This window comes from Chelmon rostratus, chromosome 23 (genome assembly GCF_017976325.1).
Source record: "Chelmon rostratus isolate fCheRos1 chromosome 23, fCheRos1.pri, whole genome shotgun sequence".
Classification (NCBI taxonomy): Eukaryota; Metazoa; Chordata; class Actinopteri; order Chaetodontiformes; family Chaetodontidae; genus Chelmon; species Chelmon rostratus.
Window position 1 is genome coordinate 19,370,244 of NC_055680.1, and position 14,724 is coordinate 19,384,967.

The following is a 14,724-nucleotide window of genomic DNA, read 5'->3' on the forward strand; positions in this document are numbered from 1 at the left end:
ATTAATTCAAATCCAGACAGAGTTTAGTCGGTCAGCTCGAAGTATATTTAAGCACGTTTTTAACACTTATTTGTATGTCACCTGACAGTGTTTAGGGCCACTGTTGAAGAAAAAATCATCAGCGGTTTTAGAAAAAATCATAACAGAACAGGTGCTTTGACTGTAAAATGTCATATTTATGAAGTATGAGTTGACTGGATTACATGTATGATTAAGTGTTTCACTCAGGAAGAAACGTTCATTCAGAAGAACGCTTCAAACCACTCTGAGAGACTGACAAAGATTGATGTATTACTCATTTTTAACAGGTGAAACTTACATTATTGACTAGATTAATATCTTTTGTCACTTTCTACCTTCAAATATAGCGATTTTAAACCACATTTAAATTAAAGGTCAAGCATTATGAACTGATTATTTGAAGAACTTTGTTAATGTTTTCTCTTCTCAGAGCCTGTGAGGCGCTGTAACGTGGCGAGGCTCAGATCCAACAGGGTCCTGGTGTCTCAGCCAGAAGACCAGAGTCCAGGGTCAGTCCAGGACACAGTCACAGCAGAGACCCGAAGGATGATGGAGAACCAAGACCCAGACCCCACAGCAGGCTCGTGCTCTGACAGCGCCGACGAAGAGTCTGGAGGGTCTTCTGGTCATTCTTTTGTCAGCTGCAATTTCAGGCGCACCTGAAATTTAGCAGGTATGAGTGAAGACAATAATTTAAATTTACTTCATGATAAACAGACGGACAGTTGCTCCTGAACAAAAATTCTGAACAGATTTTCTGGATTATTTTCATTTCATTTAATTTGACCTCTTCAGCACTAAATGGACCAATCACATTCCGACCGACAGCCCAGACCCCTTAGCGTTGTGGGTTATGTTCTAAATGTCATTTATAGAGTAGATATCTGGCTCCACCATGACATCTCACTGACTCCTTCTTTCTGTCTGCTGCCATAGAAACAGAGAGGAAGAGTTGGACTCGTCACCGCTGTCAACACTGTGACGAATCCTTCATAACATCAGGATCTTCAAAGCTTCATCAGAGAGAAACCGTACAGCTGCAACCAGTACGGGGCAGCTTTCAGTGCATCAGGTTCCCTTAAAGTCCACCAACACGCTCACGCTAGAGAGGAACCGTAAACATGTGACCAGCGTGAGGCAGCTTTCAGCAGTAAGTGCTGTTAAAGTCCACCAGCTTTGACTTAGAGAGCTGCCTTTAAAACCCACCAATGTGTTCAGGCTGGAGAGGAACCGTAAACATGTGACCAGCGTGAGGAGGGGTCATAAAAATCCACCTATGTGTTCACACTACAGAGAAATACACAGCGTGAGGAAGCTTTCACCGTACACAAATAATCTGTGGTCAGGTGTAGTTTTACTCTTTAAAAACAAAGATCCAAGAAGAAGAGCGTAAGAGATGAATCGAACAGGTGAGCATGATGTCAGCTAACTAACTAGCTGACTATGTGCAGTACTAACCTCCAAACACAACAGTTAGCATATCGTTAGCTCACTACTTTATTTAGTGGAGTTGCATTAGAAGAAAGGCTGTTCAGGACTGCTGGTCCACCATGTGGGACTCAGTCCTGGAGACAGAGTTCAGACTAAATTCAGCAGTTCTGCCACAATCTTTATTAGACTATTGGATAAATCACAGATGCATTACTTCAAAAATTACTATAAATTTTCTCGAATGATCATAAAACAAAGCTCGTAGAACAGCAGAGTCCATGTTGGATTTGGGTCTGGTAGGCTGGTACAGGTTCAGGTGTGGCTGACAAATTCAGTGCGAAGTCCTCTGATTGGCTGGTCTTCTGGAGGAGGCGGGGCCAGAGGCCTGGGGAGAAGATCATCAGAAATGTTGTTGCTAATCTGACAGATGCTAACATCAACATGATGAGCCTGTTTCTGATGACAGAAACAACTAAAGCTGCTCAGGTGAGCTGTTGTACTGATGCACAGACCAGTTCTCTAGTCTGCATCTGTTTCCATGGAGACAAAGTGCCTCCTTTAACAGTCTGCTGAATTAACTGTTAGCATGTACTCGTGGATGTACAGATCACTGGATCACTCGATCACTGGATCACTGTGATACTGAAGGAAAATTTCTGGAGGTTTATTCTGATTGGACACCAGAGATAATGATCTCTACAGGAAGTGATGTCATACTGAATGACATCAACATGTCTGTGTGTTCACATCTGACGAGGAGGAGGAGGAGGAGGAGGAGGAGGAGGAGGAGGGAGACTTTAGACTCTGATTCATCTCCTGCAGTATCCCTGCCTCCCCTCAGCTCTCCAGCGCCCCCCTGAGGAGGCTTCAGTCCTGCTGTCAGAGCAGATCCTGGAGCTCCATCAGGGTTAACATGTCGTCCTGGACGATGAGTCAGCGAATATTTCATTTCACCTGTTATGTCAATCCTGTCTGAATGGATCATGTCTCTGCTCACCTGTCCTCCTCCTCCTCGTCCAGAGAAGACGGTGGTCAGTCCGTTATGTGCGGGGACGTGTCGGAGGCTACGCGTCCTCGAGGCTTTCAGCTCTGACAGGAGCTCGGGGCTGGACAGGGACAAACGGGCTGGACACAAACAAACAGACAAATATCTTGATTTCAGCCAATCAGTGATGTAGAAAAGTGAAACTAAATCAGATTCAGAAGAGAAACGTTCAGTCTGTTGCTACGAGTCAAATAACATCCAGCTCGTTGTGGCGGATAACAAACGACTGACAGCTGTGAGCCTCTCAGCGTCTCTGATCAGCTTCAGAAAAGAAGAAACCGTCCTCCTGAGGTTTACTCCAGTTTATAACGAGCCAGTGACATAATGCACGTTGTTACATTGTGAGGTTACTGCTAACTACGGCTACTGAGATCTGTCCTCGCCTGAAACCTGGTTCAGGTCTTCGCACTGAAAACCAGACTAAAGGTCCATGAACCTAAAAACAACATCACCAGGTTCCTTTAAGTTCTATCATGTGACATCACAATGACGACTTCAAGCTCACCTGGTCTGCTGTCATGACAGGGAGAAGACGGAGAGGACGAGGATGAGGGGATCGGGGTGGGACTGAAGGGGGAGGGCAGCGGGGAGGAAGAGGAGGACGAGGGAGAGGAGACAACACTGGATTCACTGACGTCTCTGTGAGGCTGAAATTTGTTCAGACGCTCTGAAAACAAAAAGACATGGATGAGACAGACGATGGGAAGAGAGACGAGGACATGAGGACTGATAACAACACAATGAGCCCCCGAGCCCAAAACCCCCTCACACCTCCAGACCTCCAGACCGGCACAAAAACAGTCTAGGTGTGTTCTCTTTATGGTTGTTTTCCGTCTGTCAGTAGTTGTTTTCTGTCTGTGGTTGTTTTCTGTCTGTCTGTGGTTGTTTTCTGTCTGTAGTTGTTTTCTGTCTGTAGTTGTTTTCTGTCTGTCTGGTTGTTTTCTGTCTGTAGTTGTTTTCTGTCTGTCTGGTTGTTTTCTGTCAGTGGTTGTTTTCTGTCTGTCTGGTTGTTTTCTGTCTGTCTGTGGTTGTTTTCTGTCTGTCTGGTTGTTTTCTGTCTGTCTGTGGTTGTTTTCTGTCTGTGGTTGTTTTCTGTCTGTGGTTGTTTTCTGTCTGTCTGTAGTTGTTTTCTGTCTGTGGTTGTTTTCTGTCTGTGGTTGTTTTCTGTCTGTCTGGTTGTTTTCTGTCTGTAGTTGTTTTCTGTCTGTGGTTGTTTTCTGTCTGTCTGGTTGTTTTCTGTCTGTCTGTGGTTGTTTTCTGTCTGTCTGGTTGTTTTCTGTCTGTCTGTGGTTGTTTTCTGTCTGTCTGGTTGTTTTCTGTCTGTGGTTGTTTTCTGTCTGTAGTTGTTTTCTGTCTGTCTGGTTGTTTTCTGTCTGTGGTTGTTTTCTGTCTGTCTGGTTGTTTTCTGTCTGTCTGTAGTTGTTTTCTGTCTGTCTGGTTGTTTTCTGTCTGTCTGGTTGTTTTCTGTCTGTGGTTGTTTTCTGTCTGTCTGGTTGTTTTCTGTCTGTGGTTGTTTTCTGTCTGTCTGGTTGTTTTCTGTCTGTCTGGTTGTTTTCTGTCTGTAGTTGTTTTCTGTCTGTGGTTGTTTTCTGTCTGTCTGTGGTTGTTTTCTGTCTGTCTGGTTGTTTTCTGTCTGTAGTTGTTTTCTGTCTGTCTGGTTGTTTTCTGTCTGTCTGGTTGTTTTCTGTCTGTAGTTGTTTTCTGTCTGTGGTTGTTTTCTGTCTGTCTGTGGTTGTTTTCTGTCTGTCTGGTTGTTTTCTGTCTGTCTGTGGTTGTTTTCTGTCTGTCTGGTTGTTTTCTGTCTGTAGTTGTTTTCTGTCTGTCTGGTTGTTTTCTGTCTGTGGTTGTTTTCTGTCTGTAGTTGTTTTCTGTCTGTCTGGTTGTTTTCTGTCTGTGGTTGTTTTCTGTCTGTAGTTGTTTTCTGTCTGTCTGGTTGTTTTCTGTCTGTGGTTGTTTTCTGTCTGTAGTTGTTTTCTGTCTGTCTGGTTGTTTTCTGTCTGTGGTTGTTTTCTGTCTGTCTGGTTGTTTTCTGTCTGTCTGTAGTTGTTTTCTGTCTGTGGTTGTTTTCTGTCTGTAGTTGTTTTCTGTCTGTCTGGTTGTTTTCTGTCTGTCTGTGGTTGTTTTCTGTCTGTCTGTAGTTGTTTTCTGTCTGTGGTTGTTTTCTGTCTGTAGTTGTTTTCTGTCTGTAGTTGTTTTCTGTCTGTAGTTGTTTTCTGTCTGTCTGTGGTTGTTTTCTGTCTGTCTGGTTGTTTTCTGTCTGTGGTTGTTTTCTGTCTGTCTGGTTGTTTTCTGTCTGTCTGGTTGTTTTCTGTCTGTAGTTGTTTTCTGTCTGTGGTTGTTTTCTGTCTGTCTGTGGTTGTTTTCTGTCTGTCTGGTTGTTTTCTGTCTGTCTGTGGTTGTTTTCTGTCTGTCTGGTTGTTTTCTGTCTGTAGTTGTTTTCTGTCTGTCTGGTTGTTTTCTGTCTGTGGTTGTTTTCTGTCTGTAGTTGTTTTCTGTCTGTCTGGTTGTTTTCTGTCTGTGGTTGTTTTCTGTCTGTAGTTGTTTTCTGTCTGTCTGGTTGTTTTCTGTCTGTGGTTGTTTTCTGTCTGTAGTTGTTTTCTGTCTGTCTGGTTGTTTTCTGTCTGTGGTTGTTTTCTGTCTGTCTGGTTGTTTTCTGTCTGTCTGTAGTTGTTTTCTGTCTGTGGTTGTTTTCTGTCTGTAGTTGTTTTCTGTCTGTCTGGTTGTTTTCTGTCTGTCTGTGGTTGTTTTCTGTCTGTCTGTAGTTGTTTTCTGTCTGTGGTTGTTTTCTGTCTGTAGTTGTTTTCTGTCTGTAGTTGTTTTCTGTCTGTAGTTGTTTTCTGTCTGTCTGGTTGTTTTCTGTCTGTCTGTGGTTGTTTTCTGTCTGTCTGGTTGTTTTCTGTCAGTAGTTGTCTTGTGTCAGTAGCTGTTTTAGTGTCTGTGGTGTTAGCGGATTAGCAGACTCTTCACCTTGTAAAAACTCTGCCTGTAACTCTGGACTCTGCAGACTCAGCCGAGGAAGAGGAGGCGGACATGATGAAGAGCAGAGGATCTGCTTCTCTGGCATCGCTGAGGTAGATGATGATGAAGGTGATGACTTCATGATGTGTATCTGCGGGGGCGGAGAAGTTAGCAGTGTGTGTGTGGTCTCCAGCTCCTGGGGGAAATGTCTTTAGCTCGTTAGCTGCTGAATGCTAAATGTTGAGCAGCTGCTCGGCAGGAAGTGATCAGAGGCTTCTGACAGCTTCCTCTCTGGAAACGAGTCGTCGAGGTGGACTCGGCTCACTGGAGACACCTTTGACACCGCCACGATAAAAATACTGATCAGAACTTCCTGAAGTATTTGAGTAAACGTTCAGTACTTCTGTCCAGACATTAAAAACCAAAGTGTGATAATAGAAATCAGTAACCTCAACACCAAGAATAAGGACATGCTAACAGAGCAGGGGGGGCCCCTGATCACTGGATCCACCTGTGCTTCACCTGATCGAGTCACCAGCGTCGTCCCGTCACTCTCCAGTGTTCCAACATCACCTGTCCCACTGTGACTGGAAACCAGTTCTCCCAGTCCGGTCTGAAGCTGCAGCTCCTCTGCTCGTCTGCGACGTCGTGACAGCTCGGCGACAACTTCCTGTGGCGGGGGCAAAGTCTGTGCAGCTCGCTTTACCACACACACACTCTAACAGAGAGAGAGAGAGAGAGTGTGTGTGTGTGTGTGTGTGTGTGCGCGCTTTCAGGGAAAACTTCATGCACGACTCAAAAGTCCACATTAATTATTGACGTTTTTAATGACACAAGAGAGCAGCTGGACTTTAAACACACACACACACACACGCGCACGCACGCACACACACACACACACACACACACAGCTTTGAACGTTGATTCTTACAGATGATTGACAGTTTCATATCAGCAGTGGATCCAATAATGAATTAATCAGCTACATTGATCGTTCAGGAGCTCTGGCGGCTCTCTGGCCTCAGTCCGGCGCCCGGGCAGACGTAGAATCACATCTTCATCACGACCCCGGCTGTTCTCGGCTGTGTCCGTTTCCGTGGAAACACTTCAGAGCTCTGTCTGCAGCTGAACTGACAGCTTGAGGAAGACGAGGGACGAAGAGCTCAGATTAAACTGTGTGTGTGTATAAATGTCTTTTCCGATGAGCTGAATCGTTTCACTTCAGCTCACGAGAGACACATCTGTCTGAAAATGACCGAGGACGACCTCTGACCCCCTGCAGCCCCCCCGCCTGTTTGATTTGGGTTAAACATTGAATTAATGTCTTCTTCTCTTTCCTCTCGCTGTGACTCTGACTCTTCCTCAGCTGGATGGTTCTGGTTTAGTTCGGATGAAGAGGTGGACCTGGTCTCTTTGATGTCACAGTGCACTGCAGTACACGCTGACATCACCGCACGTCAGACAGGAAGTGTGAGGTCACTCGTTCACTCTTTCAGTAGTTTGATTTGTTGGCATATGTTTCTCTGAGCTGTGGCTGTTCCTCCACGTCCCATGATGCTTTGTGTGAATTAGACTTTTGGTATCTCCCCACAGTGGACGAGCGTCAGTGAGAGTTAGCGGTACGCTACAGGCGCCTCCTCACACATTTATTCTAAATAAACGATGAGGAAAAGCAGGCTGCCACACCTTTAAAGGAGAGAGCCGGAGCCAGCAGCTGGTTAGCGTAGCTTAGCATAAAGACTGGAAACAAGCAGACAGCTAGCCACAGCAGGTGTGAAACTCACTGCTTCAGAGCAGTTTGCCTTTTGAACAAGTCAGATCTGTGTGTGTGTTATTGAGCCCCGAGTCTGACGTCCACTGGTTCGACTTCTGGTGATGTCAGCGTGTACCGCAGTGCGCGGTGACATCACTCCTGACCAATGACATGACTTCAAGGTGTGTGTGTGTCCATCTGCTCTCATAGAAGCCAATAAACTCCGGACAAAGACACAGTTCACGGGTTCCACCTCGTCCGTCTGTCTGTCTGTAATCCTCAGAGAACAGGCCGCCCATCACCATCATCTTCATCACCATCACCACGGTGACGAGGTCGCAGCTACAGCGTCCACTTCAGACACCTGCGGAGACACAGAGGACATGTTGGATCAGGTGCAGCACAGAGCTGTACACTGACAGATGGATCAGGTGACCAGGTGTTATCCTCCCACTCCGACCACTCCTCATGTTTTCACCATGTTTTAGAGTGTGTGTGTGTGTGTGTGTGTGTGGGGGGGGGGGGGGGGGGGGGGGGTACCTGGTCTCTCTGTGTGTACACAGACACTTGCTGCTGCAGTAGCGCCCCCCGCAGGTGGTACAGGTGTAGTGAGAGGGGAAACCACAGACGCAGCAGAAGTGACGGGGGGGTAGAGAGGAGGGAGGGGCCACCGCAGACAGGTAGTTAGGTTCCGGCTTCTCCGACAGGTTCTACCAATCACAGGGCAGAGCAGGAGTCAGCTGACAGCGGACTCGCGTCCAATGAGAAAGCAGAAAAAGAGCGACGGCGTGTGACCCACCTCCTCCTCCAGCAGCGTGGTGAAGTTCTTCCTGAAACGCTGCTTAAAGTGATCGCCCCTCGTCTTCCTCTTCTTCTTCTCTGGACACACAAAAACAGAGAAGAAGAACAGACGTGACCTCAGACAAACAAGCAGTCCTCCCTGTCTCCTGCCTCCTGTTTGAAATCAGGACAGTCACAGCTGCGTCTCACCTGGTTCTTCCGTCTCGCTGAAGGCAGGGAGGCGGGCGGTCGGACCTGGGGGAGGGAGGGAGGACAGAGGGTCGTCCTGGAAACACAAAACGACAACAACAACACTGACAAACTTCCTTTACAGAGTCGTGAAAAGAGCAGCTGTATCAGTGTGAAGACCACGTCAACACGATCAGACGACCGTCAACTGAAACTTTATTCACACCGTCAGTCCGAACAGAACGCAGCAGACACACACCTGGAAGTTGTCCTTCTCCAGAGCCTCCAGCTGCCTGCTGAGTCTCCTCTGTCTGGTGGCTTCATCCAAAACCCTGCGCTGCCCAGCCTCCACCCGAGCTGACGGACAGAGACACAGAGACAGAGAGACAGACAGAGAGAGAGAGACAGACAAACGGACAGACAGAGAGAGAGAGACAGAGACAGAGAGACGGACAGAGAGATGGACAGAGAGAGAGAGACAGAGAGAGACAGAGAGAGACAGAGAGATGGACAGACAGAGAGACGGACAGAGAGAGAGACAGACAGAGACACAGAGACGGACAGACAGAGAGACGGACAGAGACACAGAGACAGAGAGACAGACAGAGAGACGGACAGAGAGAGAGACAGACAGACAGAGAGAGAGAGACAGACAGACAGAGAGAGACAAAGAGATGGACAGACAGAGAGATGGACAGACAGAGAGACAGACAGACAGAGAGACGGACAGACAGACAGAGAGAGAGAGAGACAGAGAGACGGACAGAGAGATGGACAGAGAGAGACAGACAGACAGAGAGAGACAGAGAGATGGACAGACAGAGAGACGGACAGAGAGAGAGACAGACAGAGACACAGAGACGGACAGACAGAGAGACGGACAGAGACACAGAGACAGAGAGACAGACAGAGAGACGGACAGACAGAGAGACAGACAGACAGACAGACAGAGAGAGAGAGACAGAGAGATGGACAGACAGACAGAGACAGACAGAGACAGAGAGACGGATAGACGGACAGACAGAGAGACGGACAGACAGACAGAGAGACAGACAGACAGAGAGACGGACAGAGAGACGGACAGACAGAGAGATGGACAGACAGAGACAGAGAGACAGACAGACAGACAGAGAGACAGACAGAGAGACAGACAGGGTGTTTACATGTCTGTTGGAGCTGTATCTGTAGTTTGAATGCAACCCTGGACCTGAACCAAACTGCATTATAAAAACATGTCATTTATCTTTTCAGCACTTTGTTCTCTGAGTGAAATCTCCCGACAAACAGTTCACACGTCGTTATGACCTGCAGCCACATGCAGACACACAAACTTCACTTCAGTATTCAGCTCGAGGGTCCAGCTCGTAGGACCACATCTGTCACTTATGTTCCTTCTCAATGTTCCCGCTCTCTGTTCTGCGTGCTCGTTTCACGTGCACACGCCTGGTTAGCTCAGTGCGCAGGAAGGAGGAGGCGTTTGTTTTGGTCTCAGGTGCTGGTGCTACAGCGACACCTGGTGGCTGGAAATCTCACATAGAGCCTTTTCTCAGTCAGTATAAACCCTGCAGGCTGTATTTACTGCACAGAATCATCCACTCCAGGTTTATCTCTTCAATAGTTCTCTCTTTGCACGGGTTATATTATTTACAGCCCACAGAAACACGTCACCTGTTTATATTGTTTTCGTTTATGTTGTCGGTCATCGGTGCCTTCATACTCCTGCTGGGCTAGCACCAAGCTACACTGCTAGCTGCTGCTTCACTGGAGGCTACCACAGCACACACACACACACACACACTCACACACACGTACACACACATGCCGAACGGTTCGTATTCCAATAACAATCATTAATATCTGAAGGCAATAACAAAGACGACATTTATCGTTTAGATATTCGGAATGCAGTTTCAAGTTTACGTTTCTTGACGTAGCCTCGGAGCCGCAAACATGAACACAGCCGGACAAAAAGCTAACAGAGACTCTGTGAACGGATCTTTACACCTTCTTAACTTTAAAAACTGATCAGGCTCATCGCTGTGAAATGAAGCACAGCCACGTTTTAATGTGTAATCTGTTAAAAATGAAGTTAAACCCACCGGAGCCTTTCTTTTCCAGCACCATGTTACTCGTTGTCGTCGCACTTCCTCTCTACGGCAGCCGCGGAGGTACATACCAAAACAGACGAATCGCGTGTTTTCGATCGTATCACCGAGTTCAGACAGACAGAATGTGATTAAACACTGCTGACACACCGGCCACTTCCTCCCAGCTGTACTCAACAATAACTCCTGATAACATCATTAATTGATCATGATAAGCAGCAGGAAACAGATGGATGAATTAATCAATTAAGAAACATTTTAAAAATAACTCGTTTCCAACATGAACTCAATACTCCCTCAAGTTTACAGTCGATCCAGATCTTCATCACTAACAGCTTCAGTTCAGTTTGACCCCGACACACAAAACAAACGCACCCCAGCGTCACAGTTAGATGATTTATTAAAATCTCAAAACTTTATTCGCTCAGTCATTAACAAATAATTTAATGCAGTTTGTACAAAGCCAGAGAAAGTTGACTCCTCGTATCGACAGGCACGAGTGGAGAGAAAACTAAAGGCAGCGTCAGGTGGAAACCTCGCAAGTCCAGTTCTTGAGGAGTCGATCTTCAGTTAAAGGAGAGACTGAGTGTGAGAGGAGACGGTGGCTTCACACCCCGACAACAGAAAATACTCAACTACATGATGGAAACACAAAAACATGAACAACACTACACGATGAAGAATAAAACATGGCAATACAAACGACCTCTAGTGTTTTCCCAGCAACAGTTTTAAAATGTCAAAGTGGAGTTTCGCCTGGGCATAAAAAACATTTTAAAACCTTTTTCTCTTCAGTTTGGAAACATATCTCTGCTCATTTTTGGTGTTTCTCTGTTCTCTCTTAACATTCACTGTGAAAACAAACTCTAAAAGCAACCTGTGACACTCCATCCGAGCCATATGATTGGCCAGCGAGCAGGTGGTGCAGCAGAGAGCGCCCCCTGCTGCCGGATCAGCGCTGAGGACTGAAGGAGACTGCAGCAAAGACATTTAGAGTGTGATGGAGTGTAACAGCACAGAGCTGATGATCTCACACACACACGCACACGCACGCACACACACACACACGCACGCACACACTCTGCTTGCATAGCTTCAGGTAGTGTGATTAGATAAGGCAGCATGGTGACAAGAGACTCTTATTTTGAAAAGCCACATTTGCTTATAAAATGAAGAATGAAGGTTAAAATAGAAACTCTTATTCTGAAATGTCCCACAACGATGCGTTCAGGATCCTCCGACTCCTATAAAGCACAGTCACAGCTGCATTCAAGTGATACACGTGATCACAGTTCATCATAATGAGCCACAGGTGAAGGTGAGGCAGGTGTAAAAGCAGGTGAGGTGAATCATCGAATCAGAAATAAGGCAAAAAAAACAGTTGTGAGATATGTTCTCACATGATGCATTCAAGGTCATCACGTGTAATCCTCCATCCAGTCCATCTCTATCTGTGATGATGAGGTCGAATACTGTTCACACACACACACACACACACACACACACACACACACACACACTCACACACACTCACACACACACACACACAGAGCATGTCTACGGGTCTACGAAGGACACCATGATGTATCTGGTCCCTCTGGTGGTGGGAAGACCCTCGTGGTAGTGCGTCAGGCGGCCGGGGTGCATGAAGGACCAGCCCTTCCTGGGAGACTCCACCTTACAGTCGTAACGCAGGAACCTGCAGCCTCCACCCTGACACACACACACACACACAGGTAGACACACACACAGGTAAACACAGGGTGGAAGGTGTTTCTCTTAGCAGCACAGTGTGGTCCTGGAGACTGAAACAGGGACCACCACAGAACTGGAGTACTCTGACAGGTGTTCATATGTTGACTGTGCAGGATGCAGTCGCAGAATTTTACAGGTGTGCAGCTGAGATCAAAATGAAGACCAAGTTCAAAGATGGACGTTTTCCCACCCACAAGTACTGAGTACTCAGTACTGTAGTAATGACTACTGAGTACTCGTGTAATATTACAGTAATAACTACTGAGCATCCGTGTATTAATACCAGAAGAAAAGGTCAGGACACAGTTGGCATCAGTTTTAAGAGCTTGTAATTTAATGTGCGTGTGTGTGTGTCTGTTTGTGTGCGTGTGTGTGTGTATGTGTGTGTGCGTGCGTGCACCTCGTAGTCGAGGCCCTTCCTGTTCAGGGCGATGTTAATGGTGAAGGTGGACGAGTCGTGATGCGGTCGCAGAGACGGCTGCTCGTCAGGACGGTAACGCACCACAAAGTTCATGATGGCCTGGGCCTGCACACACAGAGGTGAGTCATCTGTAAGGTGATGAAGACGCTGCTCAGAGAACGAGTCCTTTACCTCCTTTATAACACACCTTCTCAACGATAAGACCAGAAGGCTGAGCGGGCCTTTGAACCAGAAACTGCACAGGTTTTAAATATTCATTCATCTTTTCACTTTGGGGGTGTAAACATCACAATGGTCATGGTCTGGACCATACCTTGGGACAGGGTCTGGACTGTACTTCAGGGTAAGGTATGGCAAGGTCTAGACCGTACCTCAGGATTGGGTCTGGACTGTGACTCAGTGTAGTGTGTGGACTGTACCTTGGGACAGGGTCTGGACTGTACTCCAGGGTAAGGTCTGGTAAGGTGTAGACTGTACCTTGGGAAAGGGTCTGGACTGTGACTCAGTGTAGTGTGTGGACTGTACCTTGGGACAGGGTCTGGACCGTACCTTGGGACAGGGTCTGCACTGTGCCTCAGAGTTGTGTGTGGACTGTACCTTGGGACAGGGTCTGGACTGTGCCTCAGAGTAGTGTGTGGACTGTACCTTGGGACAGGGTCTGGACTGTACCTTGGGACAGGGTCTGGACTGTGCCTCAGAGTTGTGTGTGGACTGTACCTTGGGACAGGGTCTGGACTGTGCCTCAGAGTAGTGTGTGGACTGTACCTTGGGACAGGGTCTGGACCGTACCTTGGGACAGGGTCTGGACTGTGCCTCAGAGTAGTGTGTGGACTGTACCTTGGGACAGGGTCTGGACCGTACCTTGGGACAGGGTCTGGACTGTGCCTCAGAGTAGTGTGTGGACTGTACCTTGGGACAGGGTCTGGACTGTGCCTCAGAGTAGTGTGTGGACTGTACCTTGGGACAGGGTCTGGACCGTACCTTGGGACAGGGTCTGGACTGTGCCTCAGAGTAGTGTGTGGACTGTACCTTGGGACAGGGTCTGGACTGTGCCTCAGAGTAGTGTGTGGACTGTACCTTGGGACAGGGTCTGGACCGTACCTTGGGACAGGGTCTGGACTGTGCCTCAGAGTAGTGTGTGGACTGTACCTTGGGACAGGGTCTGGACTGTGCCTCAGAGTAGTGTGTGGACTGTACCTTGGGACAGGGTCTGGACCGTACCTTAGGACAGGGTCTGGACTGTGCCTCAGAGTAGTGTGTGGACCGTACCTTCGGGTAATAGCCTGGATACAGTTTTTCAGTGACAGGGACGATGTACTCTCTGAGGAATTTAAGCCACTCCTTTTCAAAGCCGATCTGGTTCATGTGGATGTCCACAGTTGGGACGTTTTCATAACCACCAGCCAGACGCTCATCCTGAAGACAAACACAGAGAGCAGACAAAACGTTCAACACTCAGTACTCACAGAACTCACCTTCTCCTTCTGGTTCCACTGGTTACCTTGTTTGTTCCTCCAGACCATTCACCGTGGTGCTCCATGGTCTCCACCAGGTGATCACACATCTTCTCTGAGAAGGCTGGAAACCAGTAAACATCTGGACAGGGCTGAGAGAGACAGTTCAGATCATTAATGAACTGCAGAAGCTAAAAAACTCTCAGTTTTTGTCTGCCTGTTGCAGTTACTCATTCGTTTGTTAATTAGTCCAGTTGGTCGCTGGGATGTCCTACCTGCTCCACAAAACTCTTGTCATTTTCAAAGATCTTGGAGTAGTTCTCATTGACGTACTTCTCCTTCCAGTCCTGCAGAGACACACACATTCAGCACATGCTTTCATTCACTTTAGCGTGAGCTCATGCTAACGTGTCTGTATGTTAGTCTGACCACTGGGTTGTCAAAGATCTGCCACATGTCTGGATGCAGCCTGGACGTGTTGAAGTTGGACGATGCCACCAGACGACCAAACTCATCGCGGTTAGACACGAACATGAAGACTCCCTGTGGGCACACACACATTAGCTTTAACAGAGGCTCAAACAGTATGCAGGGTTTATAGTATATAAAGGATTAATAGAGTTGACTGGAGTTGCAGGAGTGGGTCTCATGCTGTGGACTGCCTTTAGGCACTGATAATCCTGCTGTTCTTGCTGTCGATCAATCTTTTGTTTTGGGAGTGGGGGAACACTTTTGCCGTTGGTAGTTTTGAGGTGAGCTGGTGTTCATGTGTTACCTGGTCTCTGATGCTCCTGCAGAACACCATGTCAGGG

The 14,724-nt window shown here is 47.3% G+C and overlaps 3 protein-coding genes across 8 annotated transcripts in view; all 3 read right to left on the reverse strand.

The window, feature by feature from the left end:
* Positions 1-1,436: 1,436 nt before the first annotated feature.
* On the reverse strand, positions 1,437-6,464 carry LOC121626873 (putative protein TPRXL). Of its 2 annotated transcripts, XM_041965599.1 has the most exons (6): positions 6,387-6,464; positions 5,978-6,173; positions 5,465-5,789; positions 3,003-3,164; positions 2,450-2,577; positions 1,437-1,837 (listed from the first exon to the last, which is right to left on the reverse strand). In XM_041965599.1, the coding sequence occupies exons 3-6, from the start codon at positions 5,595-5,597 to the stop codon at positions 1,784-1,786; spliced, it is 477 nt and encodes a 158-aa protein (XP_041821533.1). In that variant the 5' UTR covers positions 5,598-5,789; positions 5,978-6,173; positions 6,387-6,464; the 3' UTR covers positions 1,437-1,783. The 2 variants fall into 2 exon arrangements, with proteins under 2 accessions (XP_041821533.1, XP_041821532.1); XM_041965598.1 differs by having other exon boundaries at positions 5,465-6,173.
* znhit1 (zinc finger, HIT-type containing 1) lies at positions 6,274-10,314 on the reverse strand. The gene is made up of 6 exons (XM_041965600.1): positions 10,277-10,314; positions 8,437-8,534; positions 8,199-8,274; positions 8,008-8,087; positions 7,749-7,918; positions 6,274-7,572 (listed from the first exon to the last, which is right to left on the reverse strand). Exons 1-6 carry the CDS (start codon positions 10,299-10,301, stop codon positions 7,551-7,553), a joined length of 471 nt encoding a protein of 156 aa, XP_041821534.1. The 5' UTR covers positions 10,302-10,314; the 3' UTR covers positions 6,274-7,550.
* A 350-nt stretch (positions 10,315-10,664) lies between these two features.
* The window catches only part of plod3 (procollagen-lysine, 2-oxoglutarate 5-dioxygenase 3), a 13,004-nt gene continuing 8,944 nt past the window's right edge, over positions 10,665-14,724 (reverse strand). Inside the window, exons 13-19 of one of the 5 annotated variants that reach the window (XM_041965577.1) lie at positions 14,688-14,724; positions 14,342-14,455; positions 14,188-14,259; positions 13,960-14,064; positions 13,728-13,874; positions 12,438-12,563; positions 10,665-11,995 (exon numbers count right to left, since the gene is read on the reverse strand). The exon at positions 14,688-14,724 is cut by the window's right edge and continues 105 nt beyond it. In XM_041965577.1, the coding sequence (XP_041821511.1) occupies positions 11,840-11,995; positions 12,438-12,563; positions 13,728-13,874; positions 13,960-14,064; positions 14,188-14,259; positions 14,342-14,455; positions 14,688-14,724 (757 nt within the window). In that variant the 3' untranslated portion in view covers positions 10,665-11,839. The other 4 variants (XM_041965575.1, XM_041965574.1, XM_041965573.1 and 1 more) reach the window with 4 other exon arrangements.